General features: G+C 41.6%; 1 protein-coding gene across 9 annotated transcripts in view; it reads left to right on the forward strand.

Moving 5' to 3' along the window:
- TTC38 (tetratricopeptide repeat domain 38) overlaps window positions 1–27,939 on the forward strand; it is a 79,418-nt gene that overhangs the window by 35,837 nt on the left and 15,642 nt on the right. For 3 of the 9 annotated variants that reach the window (XM_083615687.1, XM_083615689.1, XM_083615688.1), the window contains 7 exons: window positions 8,783–8,869; window positions 13,197–13,274; window positions 16,539–16,620; window positions 17,817–17,988; window positions 21,897–22,070; window positions 23,365–23,440; window positions 24,263–24,382. In XM_083615687.1, the coding sequence (XP_083471813.1) occupies window positions 8,783–8,869; window positions 13,197–13,274; window positions 16,539–16,620; window positions 17,817–17,988; window positions 21,897–22,070; window positions 23,365–23,440; window positions 24,263–24,382 (789 nt within the window). Of the gene's footprint in view, window positions 1–8,243; window positions 8,331–8,782; window positions 8,870–11,415; window positions 11,961–13,133; window positions 13,275–16,538; window positions 16,621–17,816; window positions 17,989–21,896; window positions 22,071–23,364; window positions 23,441–24,262; window positions 24,383–27,939 lie in introns of those variants that run through there. The other 6 variants (XR_014548624.1, XM_083615691.1, XM_083615690.1 and 3 more) reach the window with 5 other exon arrangements.

A 27,939-nucleotide genomic window follows, 5' to 3' on the forward strand; every position in this document is an offset into this window, starting at 1 on the left:
CATAGAGGAGGGAGAAAGGTTGTTTTCTGCTGCTCCAGAGAAGCGGACACGGAGCAATGGATCCAAACTACAAGAAAGAAGATTCCACCTAAACATTAGGAAGAACTTCCTGACAGTAAGAGCTGTTCGACAGTGGAATTTGCTGCCAAGGAGTGTGGTGGAGTCTCCTTCTTTGGAGGTCTTTAAGCAGAGGCTTGACAACCATATGTCAGGAGTGCTCTGATGGTGTTTCCTGCTTGGCAGGGGGTTGGACTCGATGGCCCTTGTGGTCTCTTCCAACTCTATGATTCTATGATTCTATGATTCTATGACTTCCGGCAGCCACGGTGAGGCCGCAGTGAGGCCAAGGAGACCACAAAGAGGCTGAGGTGATGTGGGGACAGGGGGACAGCATGATGCGGGAAAGGGGATGCCCCAGATTTGGGTGAGAAAATGTTGGAGGGTATGGCAGTGGAGAGGTGCAAGTGGAGGTTTAAACCTCACAATCCTGGTGCACTTAGGGTGAGTGCATACGTGACAGACTAGGGCTATGTACATAACAGAGTATTAAAGCACATAGACAGATCCGATTTTTCCATGTGCACATTTGTGAATGCATTCAGTTGAACTCTATCTCAATATTTCCAATCCACACTAGTGGGTAGTGCTTGATGGAATGTATTCACACTGTATGTCTCCCCATCCCCTCAGTTACTACTTCCCTATCCTCCCAGAGGGTTCTACGGGATGTTAGGTGAAAAACAGTGCCTCTAGTGGGGGGCATGTTGTGCTCCTTCTGGGGTAGTTTGTCCGCCCTTGGTCCCCACTCTGTGGCTCTTAGAAGCTGTCAGCATGTGACAGTGTCCACACCCCGGGAAACAGCCTGACTGCCAGCTAAACCAGGTGAGGGTAGCCTATGGGCCTCACCTGCATGCGAAGACAGGCTCCGGCAGATTGAGCAGACGAGACCAATTGTGGGTCCAATAGTCAAGAAGGCAGCTTCTGCACATGCTATAGAGGGAAGTGTGAGGCTGGTCAACCAAGTAAGATAGCCCGTCTAGGAGAAGGAAAACTGATCGTAAACAACCGCTGCTTTGCAGAATATTTTCAGGGGAAGAAAAGGCTAAGGAATAAACCCTACACGAACTAGGAGTGAAGTTCCTAAGATGGTTGGATGGCACCTTGTATACCTCCTTTCAGCAACTCCTGCAGCCAAGCTGGTGCTAAACGCATTGCTCTGCTTTCTTTTGGACCATATCACCGAGGCCGAGAAGGAGGTCTTGTCTGGGCCGCCCAGGACCTCCATATGCACTGCTCAAGCCACTTTGGTGCTGTTGATGCAGCAAAACGTGGGAGGCAGCAGTTATGAGTTATTGATCTCTGCAGCCGCAGCAAATGCTGTGATTCTTCAACAGTTTGACTTTGCCCCCAGTGGCGCACTCCACTGTCTCTTCAGACAGACGGATGGCAACAACAGCAAACAACAAAATCCTCTGAGAGTTCTGGAAACCCAAGGTCCCTTGTGGGCATGTGCACAAGTATTTGTTTGCCTGTGCATTTAGCCATTCATTCATTTATGAGATACAAGTTTTCTGATATGCCAGACTTGGAACAAAATAGCCAGTTGTCTTTTTTAAAAAGTGTGATCCTGTGCTCAGTCTCACCAGCAGCTCACCAGGAATGCCTCACCAATGAAAGTAGGGGAGTGTGGTGATAAAATGGCATCCACCCAAACATCCCTGAACATGTTTTAAAAACCTACCCATACAATGTGCTACAGTACAACCAGTTGGGTAACATTTGATCCTATGCTGGATTTTTTTCCCTTACCACATTTCCCACAGATTGGAAGAATTCAAATTAAAGGGGGGTAAAAGTGCAGTTTGCCACTTGGATGAGGACAATCTCATTTGGAGAATCCTTAAAAAATGAAAATATTGGATAGATCAAATCCACTTTAAAATGCCTTGTGTACATAGCCTGTGTGTGTATCTTTATGCATGTGGGGCTGAGTGCAGGAGGAGGAGGCTTTGTGATATGATTGACAGACAGACAGACAGACAGACAGACAGACAGACCTTCTGAGTGGACAAAAGCGGTGCGTGTATATGTGTGTGTGTGAGAGAGAGAGAGTGACTGAGTGGAAAAGGTGAGCTTACCTGCCCCCCCCCCCCTGGCACATGGCATCTGACCCACCCCTGCAGGCTCTGCTTGGGATGACTGGTCTATTAAAGGACATTGAACTAAATATCCTTTTCCTAATTTTGTATAAGAGTTCATACGTACTTGAAACCCAAGGAGAATCAATTTTAAATTATGAGACAACCATATGAAGTGGAAATAATTATGAAGGAAGAGAATGGAAACTGTGGAGATCAGCTTGGGATAGAAATATTATGCAATTTATTCACCGTTTACTCTGTCTTTCTCAAACAGAAAGATAAACAATTTTCTTGCCATTTACTTGCCTGCTTCTCAAGCCACACACATAGTCATCCTTGACCACAGATCTTCCAAATATTACAGTGCTGACATGATCTCTGTCACTTGTGGGTGGTGTCTGACGGGTGATGGAAAACCAAATACTTTGGATCTTCAGAACCACAAAGTTTATTGCTTCTGCTTCATCAGAATGTTGTTCATAAGTAGGTTGTTTCATTGAGTTATAAGTAGAGATTATTAGGGCTCTCCATAAATTGATGAAAATAAACATCATTGTAAACATACATGAAGCCTGAAAAAATATCCCTAGCCACAGGTTGGATGAAAAACTAGCCAGTTTAACTGCTCCAAAACAATATGAAACTACAGTCTGGAGGGAAAGAATCCAAGTATGAAAACTCCACTCACTTTGGCCAAATGTTAGGTACCCAAATGATGTGAATACAGAAAAGTATACAGCCGCAAACAGAGTCAAATTAACAAACTCAGGAAAAGCTACGGACATTGTTTTTTCTGCAAGGCGCACATTGTACAAGAATCTGAAATATCGGTATGGTTTCAAAATCAGAAGGAAGACCAAAAAACCTGAAATCATCATGTAGAGTTGATCGATTTGGGAAACTACATGGAAGGGAACAAATTGTTCTGGATTAAGTAGATGAAATTCCAACAATGTAAATGCCAGCTTAAATTTCAGTGCAATTAACAACAGAAAAAACATAGAGGTTGTCTTTATTGCAAAGTTATTTACGTTAGTTGCTGTTTGAAGATAACCTATCCTTTCTTGACGTAACATGTTAAATTCATCAGCAAGATAAAAGGCAAGAATATACACTATAACTCCATACACAACCCTCTTAGAGGTGGGTTCATACTGGAAAATAGAGAGTTTGTAAGAATGAACTACCAAACTTGAATTAACGACACCTACATCAGTAGTCTCAAATACGATAGAAATGCTGCAGAATAGATCCACATCTGGATTAAAAGTTGTTAACTCAAAAATCACTGCCCAGGTCCGATTATCAAGCCAGTTGTTTCTTTGCAGATCATCCATCCTCATTGTTGTATTGGGTCGTTGCTCTCCAGGAAAAAAATAAAAGGAATATCCTCCAGGCCCGTATGAATCTACAACACCATATGATTTATATTCCCATTGGTCAATGTCTGACTGGTATGTAAATCCTTGAAAACTGCTGGAGTGCTTGGAAGTTGGTTGATTGGTTGGGATTGTCCATGACCCAAGATAGTTACTTTGATCTTCTGGATCACTGTTATATTTATAGCGGCAGTGGCTTTCACTAATCATATGACCTTGCGCAAAGTTGCGAGCAGGGAAACATTCCTTTTCAGTATTCTTCGCTCTTACTTGCCTCATTCTGGGCAAACCAAGAATTTTAGACCAAGATTCTGAAACATAGGTAGGGTGGTAGTCATTATGTATTAAGGGCAGAAAGACGTTGCTCGTCCACATGTAAATATGCTCCAGCTTATTTACATCTGATAAACCAAACGAGAATTGATTATATATAGCTTTATTGTAATAAAAAGTGGTGGTGGGTTCTGCGGAAAATGCAGCAATGAAAACACAGGATGAATAGACAAGGTGAATTACGATGTCCTTTACAAACACAAATGCTAAGTGTTGAGCCCTTACTCTTTTCCTCAAGACTATGACTTCATCCTCTGTTAAAGGTTCATATTCCTTGCTGTGTCTAAGTTTGGAAAGATCATGGTGAAGCTTTCTCAGATCTTTCTCATCCACACTTGATTGGATCAGCTTCATATTCTGGTACTGTTCTGTGCTTATCCAGGGGATGTTTTTACAGTATTTGAGACTTATAGTACTCATAGCAGATATGAGAGACAACTTCATGGTTTGCAGCAAAAACACACTCTCAAAAAATGATGTCATGGATGCTATAAACCACTCCATTGATGTTGTATAGCCATAGGTCAAACCATATAATATAATGAAAGATGAAGAAACTCCAGATATGAGAAAGACCAGTGTCCAAGAGACATATCTGCACCACCATGAAAAGCGTGGCTTTTTACTAAAGAACATGAACTCTGGGTGCAGCGGCTCCTCTTTTTCGAAAGTAGTACTTGTCTCCTTGTCTGTTGCATTATTGTTGCTAGCATTGCTTTCTGATAATGGCAGATGCTGCTCTTTCCCATTTGAATATGCTGATTTGCCTTCATTCTCAAGGGTTTCAGGCATAAGAGAGGGGCTTCTTTTTGACCCATTTCTTGTGTTATGCAGCAAAGGCTTCTCCTCGGAATATGTAAACAAGATTTGTATGGTCAGTTGTAAAGGAATAGAAAACAAAGCACTCACAAATCCAATATACATGGATTTCAGATACCGTAGTTGCACTGAAAGAATCTCCCGATCATCTGCACCACTGAAGAACATGATGTTGAATAGCAAATTACACAGCATTATTACTAAGCAACAAGATACCCTTTGTACCCTCGTGAAAGAACCGGTGACAACCTGAGAAAATATTGAGAGCCATATATGATTGTCTTCCAAGTCCTTGGCAAAGCTTATCCAGAAGTAATCCATTTTATCTAAGCTTGATTTTAGGTTTTTAGCAACAATTGATCGTTCTATTTTGCCATCAGCCTTGCCAAGACCTAACCAGTTTCTACATATAAACAGCCAAGATTTTTTAGTGTGCATATTTTGTACTTTGATTCTGCTTAAGAACCAGTTAGGGGAGGAACCCCCTGTATTGTGCCAGACATGAAGAGAAAGAAGATCCCCTAAATCATATTTAGTAGTTAGGAGAAATGTGTCAACAGCTGCACGAAAGAGAGTTGGAAACTGTGGGTGTTTCAAGTGATGTACATCACTGACACCATTTTTACCTATCAATTCAAGAAAAACATCTGCTGTGGTTCCTGATCCCAAACGACTTCCTGTGTATACAGTGACCACATAGCGCACTTTATGGTAGGGGTCATTGTCAGGTAAAACTAGTATTTTGTTTTTTCTTTTCAAATCAGCTTTATCTTTGATCATGGCCCAGGTAGTACACAAGATGTAGCCTGAGAAAATGAAAAACACAGCCAGCATTGTCACTGGGTTTGTGTCAAAGTCTGCTGAGAGGACCTTGTTTATATCCAAGGGATTAGGGTACAAAATGAAGCTGCCAGCTACAAATCTGACAGCATGAGAAGCCTCCAGTGATTGGCGTCTACTTCTTGTTGTGCTGTGGGCTTTTGCTTCACAGATGCAGTGTATCTTGGACCAGGTGGTCCTTGGACCCAGACGGCACAATCCTTCTTTCCACTCTTTCTGAATGCCATCCATACCTAGACAATTGGGTGTATAAACAGCAATGCGGACAATCTTTCTGGTTTGTCCTCTCACAATTGGGTGTGATTGTAGTACAACTGAAATGTTCCACTTGCTTGCTTTATTGCCTTGGAGTGGAGACTGAAGCAATGACTGAGGAAGACAAAGTATGCGCACAGCCTTAAATGCACAGTTAGTGATGAGGCCAGGATTCATTTCACGTGGTGCTGGAGGTTTGTCATGGAAAACAATATAAGAAGCTATTGGAGAATGGCTGACATTGAGTCCCAGATAGATAGATATGTTGAAAGTAACTTCCATATTGCACAAAATCTGGATAAATACATACTTGAAGTTTCCTTTGACTTCAATACTAAATCCACCAGTTGTTTTGGAAAGCTTTTTATCTGGCCCAATTGTCAGATTAAATGTTGCAAAGTCCTTATTTTTCCTTGCCATGATAACTTCCACCACCTCGGGGGTAACTCCCAAGATATCACCATTAGCTTTGACTCCTACCATTTTGAATCCAGTCACTACTGTATGAATATCTGCTGCATCTGCCATCCAAGGGAAGGGATTCTCTTCAAACACATAATGCACTGTGGAAACCACAGCATCTGCTGGTAACTCAATGTGGTTCTCCTGCTTCAGCTGAGGATAAAAGTAGTTCTTGCATTGTCTTCCCTTAGAGAAAGTCCTAGAAACCTCCCACTTTTCACCTTTCCATAAGTGAATTGACCAGTTTTTAGCTTCCATATTAGTTTCATGTTCCCCAGGGACTTTACCTTGTAAGATGAGGTCAGCTAATATTCCTGTCACAGAAATTATTTCTTTAATTGCATTGACATTGACATTTCTATGGTTTAAGAGAGAAGCACTCAACACATTGGACAAGCCAGTAAATATACCATTGCCAAGGACTTCTGTTTCCTGTGACCCTAGATCTTTGTCCCTGAGCCTTTTGAGAGCTTCAGTGGCCTCTTTTAGTGTTCTGACCGCAAACAGTTGTGCTTTCCTATTAACTTCATTAGCATCCTGTGTCACTTGACAAATACTTGAGACTGTTTGGGCTATCATCTGTATTTCAGTCAAAGGAATCACTGCAGACACATTAAGGAGGATTTCCCGCAAATCAGTTTTAGAGCCTTGACTGGTTGGCAAAGTCTCAATATTATTTAATACAGAGGCCACCATATAGGTAAGAAAGCCTATATTAAAGTAATCTTTAGTTTCAAGGAAAAAGGACATAGGGCCACTTTGCCCACTGATTAAACCATACAGTTCACGGAGAAGAACAGTTGGTTTACTTCTTGGATCATAAACATTTGCTTCCAAAGTTACTTCAGAAAATACTCCATAGGCATCATATACTTGAACATATATGTCTAAGGCATACTTTTTAGATGGAATACCAGCAGGGAGAAATGATGGAGGGGTTTTTTGCTGATGACCAATATACACTATTATTCCAAATGTATTATTTTGCGCAGAAGATATTGCAGTCATTTTTGTTAGATCTGAATGTGCTATCACTTTGTATGTAAGAGGTCCATTTTTTTCTTCAAATCCAGTACACTGGACAATGAATTTTGTACGGAATGCTATGCCTTCCCTTGGATAAATGATACATTTTCCGGTCTGAGGTGGAGAGCTAACATAAAATGAATGCCTATAAACAGCTGATTGTTTCCCCTTTGTGCTTACTTTCAGGCTAAGAGTATAGAATTTGTCTTCCATGTATCTGAATGCCAATGAATTTATATGCATGTATGGCTTTGATCTCCCAGTTGTAGTTTTGGAAGTCCAATCAAAATGTATTTCCTTAGAGTTTGCTGAAAGAAGTGACCAAAGGTAGACTGTTTGACTAGTTTTTGCACAATTTAGACATCTTGCGGACAGAATGAATCGCTCTGTTACTTTGATGGTTTTCCCACAATTTTCTAAACAAGTGGCATCCAGTATTGGTACAGAACCAGGCAGCACATGAACTGTTTGGAATGCATGGGCTGATTTGTGCTGCTTCAGAATTACTAGAATAAAATAATATTTTGTGTTTGCCTGAAATGTATTAGGTTCTACTTTTTGAACTGGAGCACTTGAATGTGTCCAACGTATATCTACTTGATTTGGACAGCATTTTCCCTCTGGGCTCAACCTCATTGTTGAATAGTCCATTTCTCGTTTGGTGCAATACCAATTAAAGGTGATTCCTTCAAGGGGGTTGGCTGAATAAGGATCAGAAGAAGCAGATGCATCCAAAGTCCAATGATCAGAAACACCAACTGTCCGGAACAAACCACCAGCTATGATTGCTACCAGGTCATTTTCTAGAATTTGGAGAAATACTGAATCAGACTCCATGATTTTTATATTATATGCAGGAAGGTACACTGTCATGGTCATATTTACATGATGAAAGCCATAAAATAAGACATTTCTAGGTATATGAAATATGATTCCACTTGTATTTATCTCATCAGGTAGCTTAAGAGGATTTGGCCAGTCTGGAATAGAATATGCAGCTTCAAGGCTATAGATTTTCCACAGTATATCTATATCTGCACTTGTCCTGCACTGTGCCTTTGCAGTTGCTTGCAAGGTAATTGCTGACTCTCTCTTATAATGTATGATTGGATCAGAGAAATCGGGTTTATGGATTATAGCTGTCAGTTCATGACAGTAACTTTGCTGACAGGCCACTGTTGGGTGTAGGACCTTTGACGCGAAAGTATTGATACTGGCTTTTAAAACAGCACGTGCAAGTCCACTTTTGCTGCAATTCACTTTGGCTACAAAGCCCATGTATTGTGAAGGTCGGATAGATAAAACAGAGGGAGGGAGAAAATGGGCAGCATCTTTGACACCGTTACTGTAAGAATAAGTGTTGTTCCAAAGGAGGTACTCTTTCCTGGAATTAAAAAGTTGAAGGTTAAAGACCCACTCACACTGCAGCAGTGGATGTTGCACAGGAATAAACCACACAATATAGACCAAACTTTTGTCAGGAGAATGTCCATTGAAAACATGAACTTCAATATCTTTTTCACCTAGAGACCTGAACAAGGTCCCTTTCCGATTCAGATACACATGGATGCTGAACTTGGACAATTGCAGCTGCATGAATTCAACAATGATCAGGTAACAAAGGCTCTGCTCCTCGTAAAAGATATAGTGGGAGCTGTAGCCCTTCCTAGTGGTAGGAGGAGTGTTGTCTTCCTGTGTAGAATAGTACAATCCCAGTGTATGGCTAAAAATGTAGATGCCTCTTCTGGTTTTCTGTGGATTGAGTGTGAGATAAGTTGTGGCTCCAGTGCTTGCTCTGAAAATCAAAGTCTTATTAAAGAAATCAAGTTTTCCTGCCAGCTTTTCAGGCATCATCTCATTAGTATGAAAATAGACACTGGCCACCACTTTCTCCCTGGAATTTTGTGGTTTGCGAACAGCACAGAAATCACTTTGCAGAGCAAAAGGATTATAACTGTAGGAGTCAGACCATTCCTCCACACCCTGCACATCCACCAGTGTGTAAGCTGTTATTTTGGAGCTGAGGGGTTGGAGAGTCCATGAAAGATTGAGGGTCCTGTGAGGAAGGCTGAGCAGTGTGGAGGTGCTGAACACATGGAGCAGAGTAGGCTGCACATAGAAGCTCAGGCTACGTCCAAGTGGAGGTCCATTCTCAATATGGAGTGAAGCGGTGTAGAATCCACGGAGGTGGTAGCGCACAGTTATATAGTAGCTGTAATATGATGTACACGCTTGGTGCATTTCTGCATGAGGATAAACAGTAGGTGCAAGTGGCTCGCTATAGAGGTTGCTGGGGATGAGGAGGTCTTCAGGAATACCCCCTTGACTCTTGAAGCGGTAACTCCAGGTGGAACTCTTGAGGCGTGCACACCAACCCAGCTGCACTGGTTGCCACTCATGAATAGGTAAAGTACGTGGCGAGAGGAGGAAAAGACGGACATCCTGCCTGGAAATTTCAATTGTTAGGTTCTTATGAGCACATGTGGCTACATGGCACGAAACGGATACACACTGCACTGTGATACGAATAAAAGCCCATGGTGGATGGAGGCCTCCCCGAGTCAGAGCTGCACCTAACACCAGCTCACCTGACCAGCGATTTGTATTCTTTACCAAGATGGAGTCTTGGTACCACTGACAGTGAGGAGGGGGTACCGTGTCCAGCTTTTCCTCCTTGATCTCTGAAGGCAGACTTTGGGCTCTTGAATACTTCAGGTCAATTCTCTCATCCCAGAAGCATGAAACACGAAGTTCATTGTCATGCTTCTGATAGACACGGTGTTGTGGGTTTGAGCAGGTGACCAACAGTGGGGGTGGTAGAAAACGAAAGGGTACAGCTGTTGCATACTGAGAACAGTAACAGAAGAGGAAGACAAGGAGCATCTTTGGTTTGATGGTTCAGGAGCAGCAGCTGACTACCAACATCAACAGTTCCACACACAATAATTGTTTTAATTCTAGAATCTTTTACCTGTTGCCCCAAGCAACTAAGGTTCACGTGCAATACAGAAGTAACATTTCTTTCTTTATATTCCTGATTCCATATATATATATATATATATATATATATATATATATATATATAACAAGTTGATCCTGATCTTTTTAAATATAAAGCAATGATTATGTTTGTGCTGTACAAATGAATAAAAGGTTATGAATATTTACTTGAATAAATTGCTGGCTGTTTGCATTTTAGAATTTACATAGGCTATTATTTTGCCTTCATTGATTTGAAAGTAGCATGCAGTAATATTGCTAGACTCCCACTGGGTCAGAAATTATAAACAGTAAATATAGTTGCCTATTTCCTATACATCAGTACAGTGGTACCTCGGGTTAAATACCGTATTTTTTGCTCTATAAGACGCACCAGACCACAAGACGCACCTAGTTTTTGGTGGAGGAAAACAAGAAAAAAATATTTCTGAATCTCAGAAGCCAGAACAGCAAGAGGGATCACTGCGCAGTGAAAGTAGCAATCCCTCTTGCTGTTCTGGCTTCTGTGATAGCTGCGCAGCCTGCATTTGCTCCATAAGACGCACACACATTTCCCCTTACTTTTTAGAAGGGAAAAAGTGAGTCTTATAGAGCAAAAAATACGGTACTTAATTCGTTCCGGAGGTCCGTTCTTAACCTGAAACTGTTCTTAACCTGAAGCGCCACTTTAGCTAATAGGGCCTCCTGCTGCTGCCGCGCCGCCGGAGCACGATTTCTGTTCTCATCCTGAAGCAAAGTTCTTAACCTGAAGTGTCTGTAACCTGAAGCGTATGTAACCTGAGGTAGCACTGTATAGGTTAAAATTACCTAGAAAATATAGACACTTGTTAGCATCAGCAAGAATATATATTGACATTTTTAAATTTAATTTTTATATGAATGATATGGTTAAAGAAAGTTTTAGATGAGTTGAAATTCGCTCCTGTTGCTAATTTGTATCAAAAGTTGTTATTACTGATGCAGCAGGTCACACTGGCATTACACAATTCTCACAACTTTATAGTTTCACCCTCAAAAGGCCACCAAGTTATGGGCCAGTGTATTCCTTCCCATACTCCGATGGGGTCGGACCTTGAAATCCAGACAGGACAGGGAGAGGATGAAGGCCTCTGCGACAGAATAGCAGGCCATTGCTACAAAAGAAGCTTCCCTAACACCATTTATGAGGTCGTTATTTCCATCAGAGCAAAGCCGGAGAAGGAAGCCACGAGCTCGTTTCCCCCACCCGCCCCAGGAATCCTGAGAGGTTCACGTGTATGCACCACACATGGGAAACAAGTACGCACGCGCCTACATTCTCGGCACACTTAAGAAATTAAAGTGGCCCAAATTTAAATGCTTTCCGTTGAAGACACGTACCCCCAAAGTGGGTAATAAAATATGCACTTCCTCTAAAAATAAAAAAGTGAGCATCCTCGCAAGCCACGCACATCCAGTCAGCCGGCAGCCCAGGCGCGAGGCTCTCCCGGCCCCTCGGAGCAGCCGGGCGCCTGACGCCTCCCCGCCCCGCCAGGGTCCGGCCAGGCTCGTTCCTCCGCAAAGCCCCTCTTTCCGCCATCCCCGTTTCGAGAGGGAGTCGCGAGGGGGCGCCGCAACCTCGCCTTTCGCTACTCCTCCGTGTTCTTTTCCGACGCCGTTTCCGGATTCGGGGCGGCGGCGACTCCTCTCTCTCGGCGGGAACATGGCGCATCTCCGCGACTGCAAGGTGAGTCGCGCGGCTCCCGCCGTCATTTCAGTTCCGGGGTGAGAAATGGGGGGCGCGGGGGGCGAAGGCGCGGAGAGAGACCGGGGGAAACGGAGAAGGTTGGCTTTGCCCGCAGCGCCTGCTTGGTGGCCAGTGTCCCGCTGCGCTTACTCGAGAGGAAGGGCGGAGGGCGCGCGGGCAGGTGTTCTTTACCCCGTGGAAATGGAGAACTTTTAGCAGCAGCCCTTTGAAAATGCTTTATTTGATGCGACTCAGAAGCAAGTCCTGTTGAATTCAACGGTACTTACTCCCAGGGAAATGGGGCCAGGATCGCAGCCTTAATCTGCTCAATGCAGTAATGATTTTGAATCTTTGTAAGTTGTATAATCTACGTTCAGAAACATAAAGGTTTTACAATGCAGCTGTTAACTAAAAAGGCAGAGATAAAACACAACATACTGGAAAATTAAACAGTGGTAAAAGTCCGTGGAGATAAAATGTCTTTGTGTTTGGTCATAATTTCTTCCTCAAACCTGCAGAGACAATAGGATAATTGCATGAACTATGTAAGGGCATTTTCACTTGAGGCTCAAAGCTCAAAGGTTCTCTTGTCATCCGGTTATACATTGACCAAAATGCTCACTTACACATTTCCTTCTCATGATGACACTGTAATAGCAGAAGAAAGATTTTAGAGGCTCTGTGGGAAAATGCATTGTTGAACCTTAATACGGTTAATGTTCTTAAACTCCTAAGTTTTAGGCATGATGGCGAAGTCAGCATTGCTTTGGTGGGAGTGATGGTGGGCAGGGCTTCTTCCAGCCCAACCCCATCTTCTGCCTCTTGCCCCTGGGCCCTTTCTCCGCCAGCTGGTGCCCGAGTTTGCTGCTTTCCTCCTCCCTCCCGGTCCCTTTCCCCTTGGAAGCCTGCAGGCTGAAGCTGTCTTGTTTTAATTGATTGTATTCAAGTTTCTATGGGAGCCTTTTTTGGCTGAAGAGCAAGGGTACAAATGTTCTAAATTTTTTTTTATTTATTAAATTTCAATACCACCCTTCATCTGAGGATCACGGGACAGTTAACAATTCATGTATTTATTAAACTGCTTTGAGATTTTACTACACTCAAGTAGTATATAAAATTTAAGTGTGTGTGTGTGTGTAAAATTTTTAAAGTGTTTTTCTGTTATGACTTCAGAGTTTCCAGAATTTTAATATTTCTACATCAGAGATAAAGTAAGCAGTGTCTTATGCCTTCCAGGCCTGGCACGATGCGGGACTTGTTCTTTCAACCACAAGTAATGAGGCCTGTAAAATGTATGATGCTGCCCTGACTCAGGTAGGAATGAAGAAGAGATTATGGCACATAAAAACAATATTTATTGTAATGGATTACCTTTGGTAAATATTAGATACGTTTTCCCATATATTTTGGAGGGGTGAAATAAGAAAATTGCAATTACAAAGGGGCTGTGTTAGTCTTTCAGGCGTGAAGGGAAAATTCATATCAATAAAGGGAAAATAAAGATCCCCTTTAGTGATAAAATTCCCTTTAGTTTGCTTTTGCTATGCTCTCAAAAAGTATGAAGAAAGGTGAAGGCAATGGCTGTTTGATAAATTAATATTTTTATTACATTTACATACCACCTTAATCTTCTGAGGAACTCAAGGTGGTGCACCTGGTTCCCCTCCCCATTGCATCCTCACAACCACCCTGGGAGATGGCAGCTGGGCCTGGTCACCCAGGGAGCTTCATGACTAGCTGGGGATTTCAACCCTGGTCTCCCAGGTTCTGGGTGAGCGGAGTGAGCCGGAGCATTGCAGTCCTCAGCTCTTTCAGGCTCTATATTTCAAAACCAACACTTTGAATTCAGCACAGAAACTAACTGGCAGCCAGTGCAGCCAAGCCAGGATTGGCATTCTATGCTCAAACCATCTTGCTCTGGTGAGCAACGTAACCCCCAAATTCTGCACCACCTGAAGTTTCTGAACCCTCTTCAGAGACAGTCCCAGTTTTCCTCCACTTGCATTCAGGCCTTGCTGTAGCTTGTCTCATTGTCCTAAGTTCTGGAGTATACCAAGGAGCCAAGCAGGCTCTGTGAAATGAGAGAAGTTGCTCATGAGCTATAATGTCAGCAGCCTGAGCCATTCAGGTGTTCCAGAGGTTGGTCAGGACTTTGACAAGAGAACCAGTCATAGTAACTGGAAAACCCCCCAGAATCACCTTGAAACCCACTGGATCCATCAGTCTCCAAGGGCAGACCATCCTAATAAGCCCCCTGGCTCTGAAGAGGAAAAAAGGTGCTGAAAAGGCAGTGATCTGACCTTGACAAGGAACTGATGTCCATATCCTCCACTTTCAGATCAAATTATTATTATTATTATTATTATTATTATTATTATTATTATTATTATTATTATTATTTTATTTATACCCCTCCCATCTGGCTGGGTATCCCCAGCCACTTTGGGCGGCTCCCAATAGAATATTAAAAACACGATAAAACATCAAACATTAAAAACTTCTCTGAACTGGGCTGCCTTCAGATGTTATCTAAAAGTCAGGCAGTTGTTTATTTCCTTGACATCTCATGGGGGGGCGCCACTACTGAGAAGGCCCTCTGCCTGTTTCCCTGTAACCTCACTTCTCGCAGTGAGGGAACCGCCAGAAGGCCCTCAGCGCTGGACTTCAGTGTACGGAATGGATGATGGGGGTAGAGACGCTCCTTCAGGTATAAAAACGTTCCTGACCGGTTGAGAAATCAAGGTTCAGTGTGTGGCCTGCCACATGCAATGCACCAATGACATGTTGAACCAGCCCCATGATGGTTGTGGCAGCCATGAAGTCCTAAGCCACCCCAGAGACAGTTGCTTCAGTATGGCTGTTGGAAGTCCCCCAAAACCAGCAGTCTGGGAGTGCTCAACACTACCTTTAAAACCATCCTGTAAGCTCAGGCAGGGAGACTGCTTGGCAGCGAGGCAGGTGGTAAACCAGCAGAATCCCCTTTTCTGTCCTGGTTGTCCAGTGCCAGGAACACTCTAGATTTCCCACCAAGTGTACAAACAGCCTGGAGAGAGAGGGAGAGAAAAATCTCTGGACCACAGTATCTCCTCCTCTCCAGCAGTCAAATCTGTCCTGATGCTGCTGCCCTAAGTACCCAGGTGGGGACAGCTGGGTGAGATCAACTCTGCTCTGTTCACCTGTCCAGGCTCAGTGATGCAGACCAGATGGGCTTCCTCATCCACAATCAGGTCATGGGTGAGGGAGGTCTTACTCCGAGCCAGCCTGGCATTCATCAACAGACCCAAAGGTTGGCTGATAGGACAACCACCATTCCCCAGGTTGGAGGAGGAGCTGGCACATGGCACGTGGCACAGTCACTTAACTTTGTCTTTTATTCTGTATGTATGCCAAGCACCTTATTTGAAAATGTAGGGTAAACATACTTAAATAAAACAAGAGGAGTCGTGGACATTTGCCCACCCCCAACATAAATCTACATTTTTAGCCGTTTCTATTTTATCTGTAAGCTGGCTTGAGACCCAGTCTAGGAAAAAGGCAGGATATAAACAAATTTAATAATACTAATAACTGCCTGTGCCATTTGCCCCTTACCCAGCCTGCACCCCCTTCCACACCATACCTCCCCCCACCCTGAACCACTGCAATTGGGGGACCTCCCTGCTCTCCCCAACACAAGATCTCCTCTCATTCAATAAAAACAAACAACAACACACCCACCACACAAATTAAAAAGAGTTAAAACAATTGAAGCAGCAAAGCTTCCATATGCAGCAACAGGACATGCTGCACTCAGGTCAGGAGCAATCTTTTTTTGCCCTTCTTGCTTTTGCAGGGAAATACAGTGCTCAGCCCCCCCCCCCCGCCCCCAGTAGTATCTTAGTTCCCAGAATCATAAACTCAATGTCAGGGAACTGTCATCGGAAGAACAGGTGGTGGAGGGGCTCCCAGAGGTTGAGAGAGACTTATCAGCGGAGGAGGGAACCAGCAGGGGGCGAGAAAGAGCTCCAAGGGAAAGCGAGTCAGAAGAATGGCTCAGAGACAATTCCAGCGAGAACAGCGAGGAGGTTTCAGGACCTCCTATAGGGACACCCACTCCTCGCCGGAAACTGTCACGCAGAGAGTCCAGAAGACGTGTTTCCGTTAAGGAGCTTTTATGCTGGAAGAAATTCCGTAAACGCCCACTGTCGGATTCTGCCAGTGACTGACGGAGCCATGCTTATGGAGCTCCGTTACAGACAGTGGTTTGTGGACTTAGCCAAACACTGAGGGACTAGGAACTTTACGCACAAGCAGCTCAACATCCCATCACACTCAACTCAGGAATAATTGGACTTATCTGTCCCAGAGACTGGAATAACAGAATTAAAGTTGGTTAGTAGTTCTGAATTCTGTATTAATGGAACTAAGAAAATCACCTTAAGAATATTCCCATGCCACATATTCTAGCCACATGAGCTAGAAGCAGAAATATATTAAATTTGTTTTCTGCTTAATGTAAGATTCACTTGCATGAGATGATGAAAAGAAACTTATCTCTTCTTGGATTCTTAACCAGTGTATTGTTTGTATTTCTTACAGTATGTCACCTGGAAAAACGATAATAGTTTAGGGGGCCTTGAAGGAACTTTCTCAAAACTACAGGCAGCTGACCCTAATTTTTGTAAGTAACAAAACAACTTCAGTGCATCTTTGTGTGCCCTAACGTTGTTTCCTTGTAGAAATGTGAAAAATTGGCCAAAAAAGTGTGTGAGAGAGAGAGGGAGGGAGGGAGGGAGGTGCAATGCTTATTTTCTTTGGGACCGCCAGTGCCCATAAGGGTTGAACTCAGACCCCCACTCTGGCCCATGGCTCACCTGCCTCCCCATCCTCTCTCCTTCAGAAACTTATGCATTCAGCTTTTGGTTACCTGAGATCTGTCATTTCATCTCAACAGAAAAAACTTCTCTTAACACTATATATGGTTACTTTAAAATAAACTTGCATTGTAAGCCACGGTTTGAATCTAGATTGGCCAGTTTCTCACCATAGTCGGATCTTAAGTTTTGTTTTTCTTTTTTAAAAAAGAAAAGCTAATGTTTCAAGTCTTCATGGATTCAAATATATGGTGAAAAATACTTTGGATGTGATTCTTGGAGGTAAATGGATAGAACTTTTTTTTTTTACCTGGCCGCCTTCTCTGTATTGACACCAGGCAGGTTCCCTTACTTTACCCTTTTTGGAACCTGTCTAAAACATTTCTGTTTATGCAAGCCTATCCACATATGTAAACGTTGAGGTTAAAACACATCTTTTAAACCTCTTGTTGATTTGAACTATCTTTTTTATTTAAATACCTGTTTTTAATAGTCTTTTATTGATATTTTTAATCTTTTGTTTTTATTCTTTGTAAACCACATAGAGGTTCATTACAAACAGGCTGTCTGTATAGTTGAGAAAATAAAGAAATATGTTTGAGGAACAACCTTTTATATAACTAAATGATGACTATAACTTTTATTTGTTGAGGGCCCCCTTTTCTTGGGCAATCTTTTGAGGGCTGCATGCCCGAGCCCAAAGCAACTGGGAGCGCTCCCTTCTCGCTTTCTCCCTCTCTCCCTCTTTCTGCCACCCCTTTGTCTCCCTGCCCACCAAGGAGTTGCCAGCGGACACACAGATCACTCCTGTAATAAGTCTGAATTAATAATTTCCAGAGGGCTTGCCACCCTTTCACTCCATCACTCCATCAGTTTTGACTTTGTCCCCACTCCTCTCCTTCCAGGCTCCTCCTAATCTCCATGAAATTAGGTAAAGGACTGCAGGTTTTGTCCACTGATATAATCTTTTACGTAAAGTTTTTACTTCTGACTTTATCTGCAGTAATGGGTCATGTGATTTCTAATGGTTTGGTTCTGATTGGTACTGGGAGTTCACCTCGACTTGACAGAAAACTAGATGGTGCAATAAAGAAAATGGTGGCGCTGTCACAGTCTCAGCCTTTGACTGAACGAGAGAAATTACACGTTTCTGCATTGGAGCTCTTTGCTAATGGGTAAGTCCTTGGATTTTAGGCAGTGAAGTTGGAAAGCTTTTTTGCCTTTTCTGTAAAAACTAGCTCTCAAAATCTGCAGAACAAGCAGTTTATTTTCATTTTCTCAGGGGCAATGTCTGTTGTAAAAAACTTGATTTGGTGTACCTGCCAGTGGTATTTTTCTAGAAAAGGAGGTGCTGGAACTCACCATGAACGCCTCCCTCATTCTCTTGCAATGACATTGGCGCCCACCTGAGAGGTGCCAGAACTAAGTTCCTGTGAGTTCCCTCTGAAAAAAAGCCCTGGTACCTGCCCTCCCTACTTTCCTTTAAAACATTTCTGGTTTTGCTTTTTTTCCTTTTTTTTAAATGATATTTATTAGAAGTTTAAAAATTACAGAGAAAAGAAGAAAAGAAAACAACGAAAAATTTAACAAAACATACATTACAATACATAAAAAGGGGGGAAAAACATAAAAACCAATACAACAATAACAATAAAAAACACACATCCAATATTCCATATCTTTATCTTTCATTTACTTGTTTCATCGACCTCCTCACACCTCCCTTTTTGTATTCTAGTTTAGTTATTTGTTTCAGCAAATTCTTTCCATCTTTCTCAATTTTTATAGGGTAATTTATCTTAACAGTCTAACCTATTAATTAACTCAGCAAATCCTTTCCATCTTTCACTATATTCTGTCGTTCAATTTACCTTAATTTATTTTAACCTTATCTTACCATAAAATACCTTAAAGCTTAAAACTTAATACTTATTTATACATAACTCCTTATATCATTTCTACTAAAGCCAAATAGTTTCAACATTTTTCCTAATACTCGTTAATTTTACACTAATTCCCAAAATAAATTTTTCAAAATTTTCTTCCAATCTTCGTCCAACGTCTCTTCTTCCTGGTCTCGGGTTATGTCAGCCCTTACTGTCCATTCCATCTAGTCCATCAACCTGGTAATCTTATGTCCGAGGCTCTTAAGTCTTTTCCATGTCCCTTCTGCAGATCTTCTTCTTGTTTATACCTGCACTTTACCTTGTCTTTTGTTGATCTCTTTCTTAGTTTCTTTCCTTTCTCATTGAGGAGTAGGTCTTGGGGAGACTCCAACCCAAAAATATCTCCGTCTCCCCTCAGCAGATCAGCCCATTCCCCACAGTCTCATTCCCCACAGTCAGCAGTGTAGTCCAGAAAGTATTTAAAAGCATGTTTCAAAGTCCCTCCAAAATTAAGAGCCCCCACAACTCCAGACCCCCCCTGCTTTTTTTCCTTTGCCAAACAATAGCTTTGCAACATCTACCCTTGGACCTAAGGCATAATGTGTTATATATATATATATATATATATATATATATATATATATATATATCAAAAATTTTATTAATTTTCCACATTTTTAAACAAACAAACACAAATCAAAACTGAACTTAGTCCAATATTAATATCATAGTTAAATGACTTCCTCAAATTCCCTTGACTGAATGTCATTATATATCATTGTAACGGTTTTCCAAGACAGTTTCTCATAAAATTTACTTACTCCTTAACATCTTTGTCTCTTTTCATCTTAACTTTAAACATATTATTTTATAATTTCACATATTTAAGTCCTTAGCCTATCTGTTATTTTGCAAGTACTTCTGTTTAATTTATCTTAGCATATTTTGATAAACAGTCTTTAAATTTCTTCCATTCTTCCTGATGTTCCTCCTCCTTCTGGTCACTGATTCTTCTGGTCAGGTCGGCTAGCTCCAAAAAGTCCATCATCTTCATCAGCCATTCCTCCACTGTTGGTATTTCTGGTGTTTTCCAATTTTTGCCTAATAAAATTCGAGCTGCAGATGTGGCATACAAAAACAGTCTAGCGTCTTTTTTGGGCAATTCCAAACCTATTATTCCAAGAAGAAAGTCCTCTGGTTTCTTAACAAATGTATATTTCAACATTGTTTTCAACTCATTATAAATCTTCTCCCAGAAGTCTTTCATCTTGGGACAGGTCCACCGCATATGGCAAAAGGTACCTTCCTTTTCTTTGCATTTCCAGCATAGATTATCACTATTGTGATAAATCTTTGCTAACTTTACAGGAGTCAAGTCCATCTATACATCATTTTCATATTATTTTCCTTTAACATTGTACATGCAGTGAACTTGACCCCTTTCCTCCACAACCTTTCCCAATCTTCAAACATTATGTTATGTCCCACATCTCTTGCCCAATCTATCATCACGGATTTAACTTTTTCATCCTTTGTATGCCACTCCAACAATAAATTATACATGTTAGACAAATTTTTAACTTTAGAATCTAACAACTTCGTTTCCAATTTAGTTTTTTCCAAAGCAAAACCATTTTTCTTATCTATTTTGTACAATTCATTAATCTGGTGATAATGTAACCAATTTATTTTATCTTTGATTTGGTCAAATGGTTTTAATTTAAATCCTTCATTTTCTTCCAGTAACAAATCTGAATATCTTGGATTCCATATTTGACTTTTTCTGGGCCTTTGCCTCCATTGGCAAAAGCCATCTGGGTGATTTCCTTTCTAGAAGATCTTTGTATTTAATCCAAACATTATATAGAGATTTTCTAATCACATGATTTTTAAAGCCATTATGGGCCTTTACCTTGTCATACCATAGATATGCATGCCATCCAAACACATTGTCAAATCCCTCCAAATCTAAAACATCAGTGTCCTCTAGTTGTATCCATTCCTTAATCCAGCAAAAAGCTGCTGCTTCAAAATACATCTTCAAATATGGAAGGGAAAATCGCCCTCTTTCTTTCAAGTCTGTTAGTAATTTATATTTGATTCTGGGTTTTTCCCCCTGCCAGATAAATCTAGATAGTGCTTTTTGCCATTCTTTGAAACACTTCACACTATCAATGATTGGGATGGCTTGAAACAGAAACAACATCTTTGCAATACATTCATCCTAACTACAGATATCCTGCCCATTAATGACAATTTCAAACTCAACCAAATCTCCAAATCTCTCTTAATTTCATTCCATAATTTCTCATAGTTATCTTTATATAGATTCAAGTTTTTCACCGACAAATTGACCCCCAGATATTTAACTTTTTTCACAAAGACTAGGCCCATCTTTTCTTGTAATAACTTCCTTTCCTCATTGTCCATAAGGCATAATGTTATAATGCTATTTGGTAGCCCTATATAATGAGTGAAATAACACATGATGTTTCAAATTGAGTTCTTAAACGAAAAATATATTTTCAAGGGTCTAACCTGCTTCTAGCTTATTGTTGTTAATTGTATGGAATCTCATCCACAAATGGTAGCTCTCAACACTTAGTGCCATTAGTTTTAGTTGCTCCCTTCAGACACAGAGGGATTAGAAACAGTTCCTTTGGGCTACTTCTTTTAACATGTAGCTCTTAAAATTAAGTCATACCTGTGCTTCTTGTATCCCACAAGGACATACGCAGCCCTCCAGCCACCCACAGGCGCCTGCTGGCAACTCTCCCCACCCCCACCCCCTGGCAGGCTGCGCTAGGTGGGTGGTGGCCGGGGTCATAAGCTGTGCAGGCTTGAGTAAGCAAATAGTACTTCAAAAAAGAAAGTCACAAGTCATCAGTAATTAAATATGGGAGATCTCATTCACATTATTTAGCAGCATTGTACACCTTTAAATATAAGAATACTGGTTTATAGTATGAAAAAGTCTTGCACGCAAACCCACAAAAGTTACCAGTGGTGCAAACAACTTTTACTAACCCTCTTGTCCAAACAAGGTTATAATCTGTTGGCTAAAAGGACGGGGGGAATACATTATTTATTGCAGCATTTCTTCCTGGTTATCTGCGCGAAATAGGCACCAACTATGTGAACGGATATTTATACGCCTTGAAGGATATTTATATGCCTTGGGTTTTTCCCCTGTGTAGGCAGCTCCCAAAAGCTTGTGACACCTGGGATCAAATCCTGCAGAACCACCCAACTGACCTGTTAGCCCTCAAATTTGCACATGACACGTATTTCTACTTGGGACATCAAACCCAGATGAGAGACTCCATTGCTCGAGTCTATCCTTATTGGACACCAGACATTCCTCTTAGTAGGTAAGATCATTTTGCTTCTGCTGCACTCTCTGATTCTACTGCATGCTCAAATTCAAGAACCTCAGATAAGAAATATTATCAGATCTTGCAGTCCAACTTATTTGTTTATTATTTTAAAACATGTTTACCCTACTCTTCAGCCAAAAAAAGGTGTCCAGATCTAAAAGTACATGTAAATCAACACACCTGAATTTTAGAGAAAGATTCATAATAAGAAGCTCAATTTTCAGAATAACTGTTTCCCCCCCTAGTACTAATATTCTTAAGCAAGTGAGACCTGTGACAAACTGGAGGGCTCCCATTCACTATTCCCATCAGTCAGCTGCATCCTCCTCCATGGTAAACAATTCCATCCCCCATGGTTTTGTAAACCCCACCTGACAACTGCTAATCTGCATTCTGATCCCACATAATCCTTTCCTCATTGAGCTGTTCGCACCTAAAGTGGTTGTTGTTTGAGGTAAACACAAATACGAACAGTTCCCTGAGCCTTACTAATACCTCCCTCTTGTGTGTGGTTGGTGCTGTTTGCCTACATAATGGTTGGCACTTGCCTTTGAACTTCAGAAATGGAGGCGAAGATTCTAGAAAGAGGATCTGAGGCTGAGAGAATGGAAGGCTTGTGTGTAAGGTGCCTGGCAGGCATTGTCAGTCTCCATGCAGCTCCTTGGCCAGTCGGATGCAACACGGAGGCCTTGGGACTGGAGAAGGACCTACATGCAAATGCCATTCATCCTAAGGAAGTAGAGAGCACCCAGCAGCAATTTAAAGGCCAGTGTCAGCATCCAGCCCAGGTCCCAGCAGGGAAAAGGAGGACCATGAGAAGAGACGAGGAACCCAGGAGAGCAAGGAGACAGATATGAGGGGAGAAGGCATATGGAAGGGTCTGTGGCTGTTAACTTCAGAGAAGAGAGGAAAGACTGTCAGGAAAATAAACTATATAAAGAACCAAACAGAGTACTGTCCTGTGATAAAAGGATGCAACCAAGTAAGGGACTCCCTCAAGGGTCCTCTGAGAACAAGAGACCACCTGGGGTTCTGAGGAACCCGGGACCAGAGGAGGGATGGAGCTGACACGTTTTACAGACTGAAGTGAAATTTGGACACATGAGAGCATGTGTTACGAATAAAGTGTCGATTTCCTGAATGTACTAATTTCTAGTGAGAACCTGTTGCAAATGCTAGTTCTTATGTAGTTTCATCAAGTAAAATTCTCTTTTTTATTTTAAGGTATTTATCAAGGTGCTATTCAGTAATCTCATGTTGACTGTCAGTTTTTACCTTTTCTGTTTAGCTACTTAAAAGGCATGTACTCCTTTGGACTGATGGAAACTAATTTCTTTGATCGTGCTGAGAAGCTTGCCTATGAGGTAAAAAATAAAAGGCTGAAATATGGGGTGTTCAAGTTATTTTTTGTGTAGGTGAGTGAGAGAGGTAATTGGTGGTAAGCTGGGTAGTTATTAGGGTGGTTCATAAAAACCTTTTTTTTTAAAAAAATGCCTGCTCCAAAGATCTCATCTTACTACACTAGATATTATATAGCTATATCTGAAATTTCATGCATATCAGTTAATATTTTGACCCTCCTCCACAAAAATAGCTGTTTATTTGGCCATTTCCCTATGTCGTGAAGGCTGAAATTTCAATTCAGTGGAGCAGGGTCAAGATATTAAGTGATATGCATGAAATTTCAGATACAGCTATATAATCCCTAGAGTAGTAAGATAAGACCTTTGGAGCAGGCATTTTCCCAAAAAAAGTTTTTTATGAACCGCCCTAGTAGTTATGCCAGTCTGGCCCATCAAGAACTAAAAGGAATGATTTTTTTGGCCTCTTTTGAGATTTCCTGGCTTCCCCAGTTTATATTGTCAGGAATGGGCACAGCTTGGGAGATACTGCAGACAATATTTTCATTTCCTTATCTCACGCAACCTCGTTTTGCTATTCTGATGTCCTCAGTTTAAGTGACTTCCTCATAGGTGTCAACTGACTCTTCCAGAAACATTCTAGAATCCTTTTCCCCTGCTCCTCGTTGTGGTGTACTACTCTAATATTCTTCAGTTGCATCTGGAATGACCTTTCCACCATGTCACTCAACCAAGAGGAAACCAAGCCAAGTGTTATTTATGCTTTTCTAGCAACAGAGCACATTAGCTAACAAGTACAATTTTTTCCTCTTAACCTTTTGTTAGGCTTTAGCTATCAACCAAACAGATGCATGGTCTGTCCACACCATAGCTCACGTGAACGAAATGAAGGCAGATCTGAAGAGTGGGCTGTCATTTATGAAGCAAACTGAAAACAACTGGAAGGTAAAATATATTGCTTTCTGAGGTGGTTGCTCACACACTCTCACCCTGAAAGGCCTGCTCCATGGCACGTTCTTCCGCACAGCAAGTTATCTTCCTGTATACATAAAAATGTAAGGCTGCCATCATGCAGTCCAGATTGTAGTACAGTGGTAACTCGGGTTACAGACGCTTCAGCTTACAGACTCCGCTAACCCAGAGATAGTACCTTGGGTTAAGAACTTTTCTTCAGGATGAGAACAGAAATCACGTGGCGGCGGCCCAGCAGGAGGCCCCATTAGCTAAAGTGGTGCTTCAGGTTAAGAACAGTTTCAGGTTAAGAGCAGACCTCCGGAACGAATTAAGTTCTTAACCCGAGGTACCACTGTATTTGTGGTGCCTCGTCACAATCCTGGATTTGCATTAAGTCTGCATGGGAGAGGGGAGTAAAAGAGAAGGCATGTTTAAAATGGTGGTATAAAACAACAATAACGGTTTGAATCAAGCAGAGATTTGAATAAAGGAAACAGAGAGCAGCAAAGTGGTGATTTTAAACAATGGCAGAGGCGTGAGTAAAGGGAACAGGGCTGTGTGCACAGCAGTTTCAAACAAGGTCTGTGGTGCTGTTCTGTATTTCTGAGCTGTTTACTGCCTTGAGATCTTTGGATGAAGGGCGGTATACAAATTTAATTAATAAATCATGATGATGGTCTGAAGAAGGGAACTGGGGAAAGGTCTGTTTTGTTCACTTCAAATATTCCATAGTACCTTCGTACAATCTGGTTTTTCACTCCTTTTACCATGTATTGTCTTCCACGTGAAGTTCCAGAATCAGTGTAGTGATTAGAGATAGTTGATTAACAAGTGACTGAACTTGACTGAACTTGATCTTCTTCAACTGAATAGTTTAATTCACAGGCTTGCTCTTAAAAATCTATTCATCTTGAAAATACAGTAGCTTGTGTAAGAGGCTGCATGGAGAAGGCATGGAAATAAGGGTGATCTGTGTGCAAGGGAGAGTTTGAAAAAAGGAGGACGGAAGAAGTAGGAAATGGGGGGGTGAAGGTGATAGTGCTTTGTGTACTTAGTCATTACATGTGGTGGTGGGGGAAGCTCTAGGTGATTAATGGGAATGGCATGGGGGGGTGTAAATGGAGCAAGCAGGAGCAAAGCCACTAGTGTATAAATATCAGCACATCCGATGAGGCTACGCTTTGAGTGCCTTGTCATTCTGAGGTAAGTCAGAGACAAAAGGGCCTTTTCAGATTGTAATTTGGGGTGCTCACATGTATCTTTTGAAAAGATGGCCAAAACCTTTCAATTTCAGAGAACTTCTGGGAAACCTGGTTAATTTCCCTGTTCTTATACCTTATTGTTTGAAATAGGGCATTGTGTTGGAACATGTTTTTCATGGAATTTTTAATTCATTTTTTTAAAAATAATATTTATTGAAGATTTTTTTTAAAATTATAAAAAAGGAAAAACAGAAAAACAGACAAAACACAAAAATAGAAAAAAAAATACATCCATCATTCTCAAATTTCTAACTTTCATTACCTTCTTTCTTTGACCTCCTCCTCCTCCCCTTTCTTGTATCCTGGTTAATAATTATCACAGCAAATCCTTTCCATAGTTCATAATATTTTGTCCTTACATTACCTTAATCTATTTTCATCTTGTCTTATAGCAAAACTTAAAACTTAAATCTTATTTTTACCAGCTTCTCATAACCATATCATTAACCTAATTCTTTAAACATTTTTACTAGAACCAAGTAGTTCCATTTCAACATTTTCCTAACGTTCATCAATTATTTTAAAACAGTCCTAATGATAAAAAAAAGAAAAGTAAGACAATCCAATCTTCAACCAGCGTCCCTTCCTCCTGGTTCCGGATTTTGTCAGTCCTTTTTGTCCCATTTATCTAGCGCATTAACCTGGTGTCCTTATATCCGAGGCCCTCAAGTCTCTTCCATGTCCCTTCCGCAGCTCTTCTTCATATTTTCCTTTCACTCGTAGGAACTCCAGCTTAGTAATAATTTTGACCCTTTTCAACAGATCAGCCCCATTTCCATAGTCCAGACTAAACTCCATGTGATATTTAAACACCTGTTTCAGATTCCCTCCAAAATTAAAAGCCCCCACAGCTCCAAACATCTGACGGCCCATTACCAGACTCAGAAAGTCCAAACATCCCGGCATGGGAGGGTCATTCCAACCCCCCATTTCCAAACCAAACCGAACTTTATCTTTCCAAATCTGGTTTTTTCCAAATTCATTTATCAAATCCAGAGGCTCATGACCCTGCAGGGCCGCAGCTCCCTCCATTTCTGGCACCCAGGATTCAGCAGTATCCTCTTCTCTCATCTGTGCTGTCATAGCATACTCCTGTTTTAGTTCCTGGGTAGGCTCCATGTAGTTTCCTACTGCCTGTTCAAAATTTCTGGTCGCATTAGTCATCAAGTCCGTCTTCTAGCTTAGCTGATCCAATAGGGCATTTATTTTACAGAAAGCACCCAACAGAGCTTCTGAAAACATTGTCCGGCAAGGTCACAAGTCCTTTCCCATGATTGTAATCTGTAACAGCTGCAAGCTCCTGAAGTTGGTTACAATTTCACAGTCTCCCTCTAGGGGGACAACTTGTTTATTTTTTCTTTTAAGAACAATAGCAACAAAGTTTCTTTTTTAAAATATTCAGTCAATATTTGTTCCTTTGAAATGCGAAAGGAAACAATGGAGTCACTATGTTACTTTTCTTTTAGCTATCTGTCAAAAACATTTGTCTCTGGTCAATGAACTTCAAACGTCAGTCCTGACACTCCGCTCCAGGATCAGGACGGTGGAAAGTTGTTGTTGTTGTTGTTGTTTAGTCGTTTAGTCGTGTCCGACTCTTCGTGACCCCATGGACCAGAGCACGCCAGGCACTTCTGTCTTCCACTGCCTCCCGCAGTTTGGTCAGACTCATGTTTGTAGCTTCGAAGACACTATCCAACCATCTCGTCCTCTGTCGTCCCCTTCTTCTTGTGCCCTCCATCTTTCCCAACATCAGGGTCTTTTCCAGGGAGTCTTCTCTTCTCATGAGGTGGCCAAAGTATTGGAGCCTCAGGTGGAAAGTTACTTTACTTTAAACTCACTTCTGCAGGTTTAAACAATCCAAAAAGAGGTTCCCCTTCTTCTCCTGCTCCCGAAGGGGGGGTCCACGATTTTAAATGATGAAAGCCAATCCTTTAAAAGTGAATTTCTATGCTCTAGTTACGTTGTCTTTGCTTTATTCTGACTACAAAGAAACGGAAGGGTGACTTCCTGTTTAGACCTTCCCGTTTCAGTACCAAATTGAAGTAAATTTTAAGTCCAATTCCTCTCTACTGGCCAATCCTTATTTAAAGTCCAATTGTTCGAGTTTTAAGTACTCACGGGTGATTCTTTAGATGCCAAATTGTCCCAGGAAAAAGGCAGCACTCTCCGGCAACGGCTATGCGGCTTCGCTCCACGGAAAAAGCAGTAGACTCACAGCACCGCGCCACTTCCCCCTCTTCGCTTCGGAGCCCATTTATGGGTTCCTTTGCGGGTTGGGGGGGGCGC

This window comes from Podarcis filfolensis (assembly GCF_964270895.1).
Source record: "Podarcis filfolensis genome assembly, chromosome: 5".
Taxonomy (NCBI): domain Eukaryota; kingdom Metazoa; phylum Chordata; class Lepidosauria; order Squamata; family Lacertidae; genus Podarcis; species Podarcis filfolensis.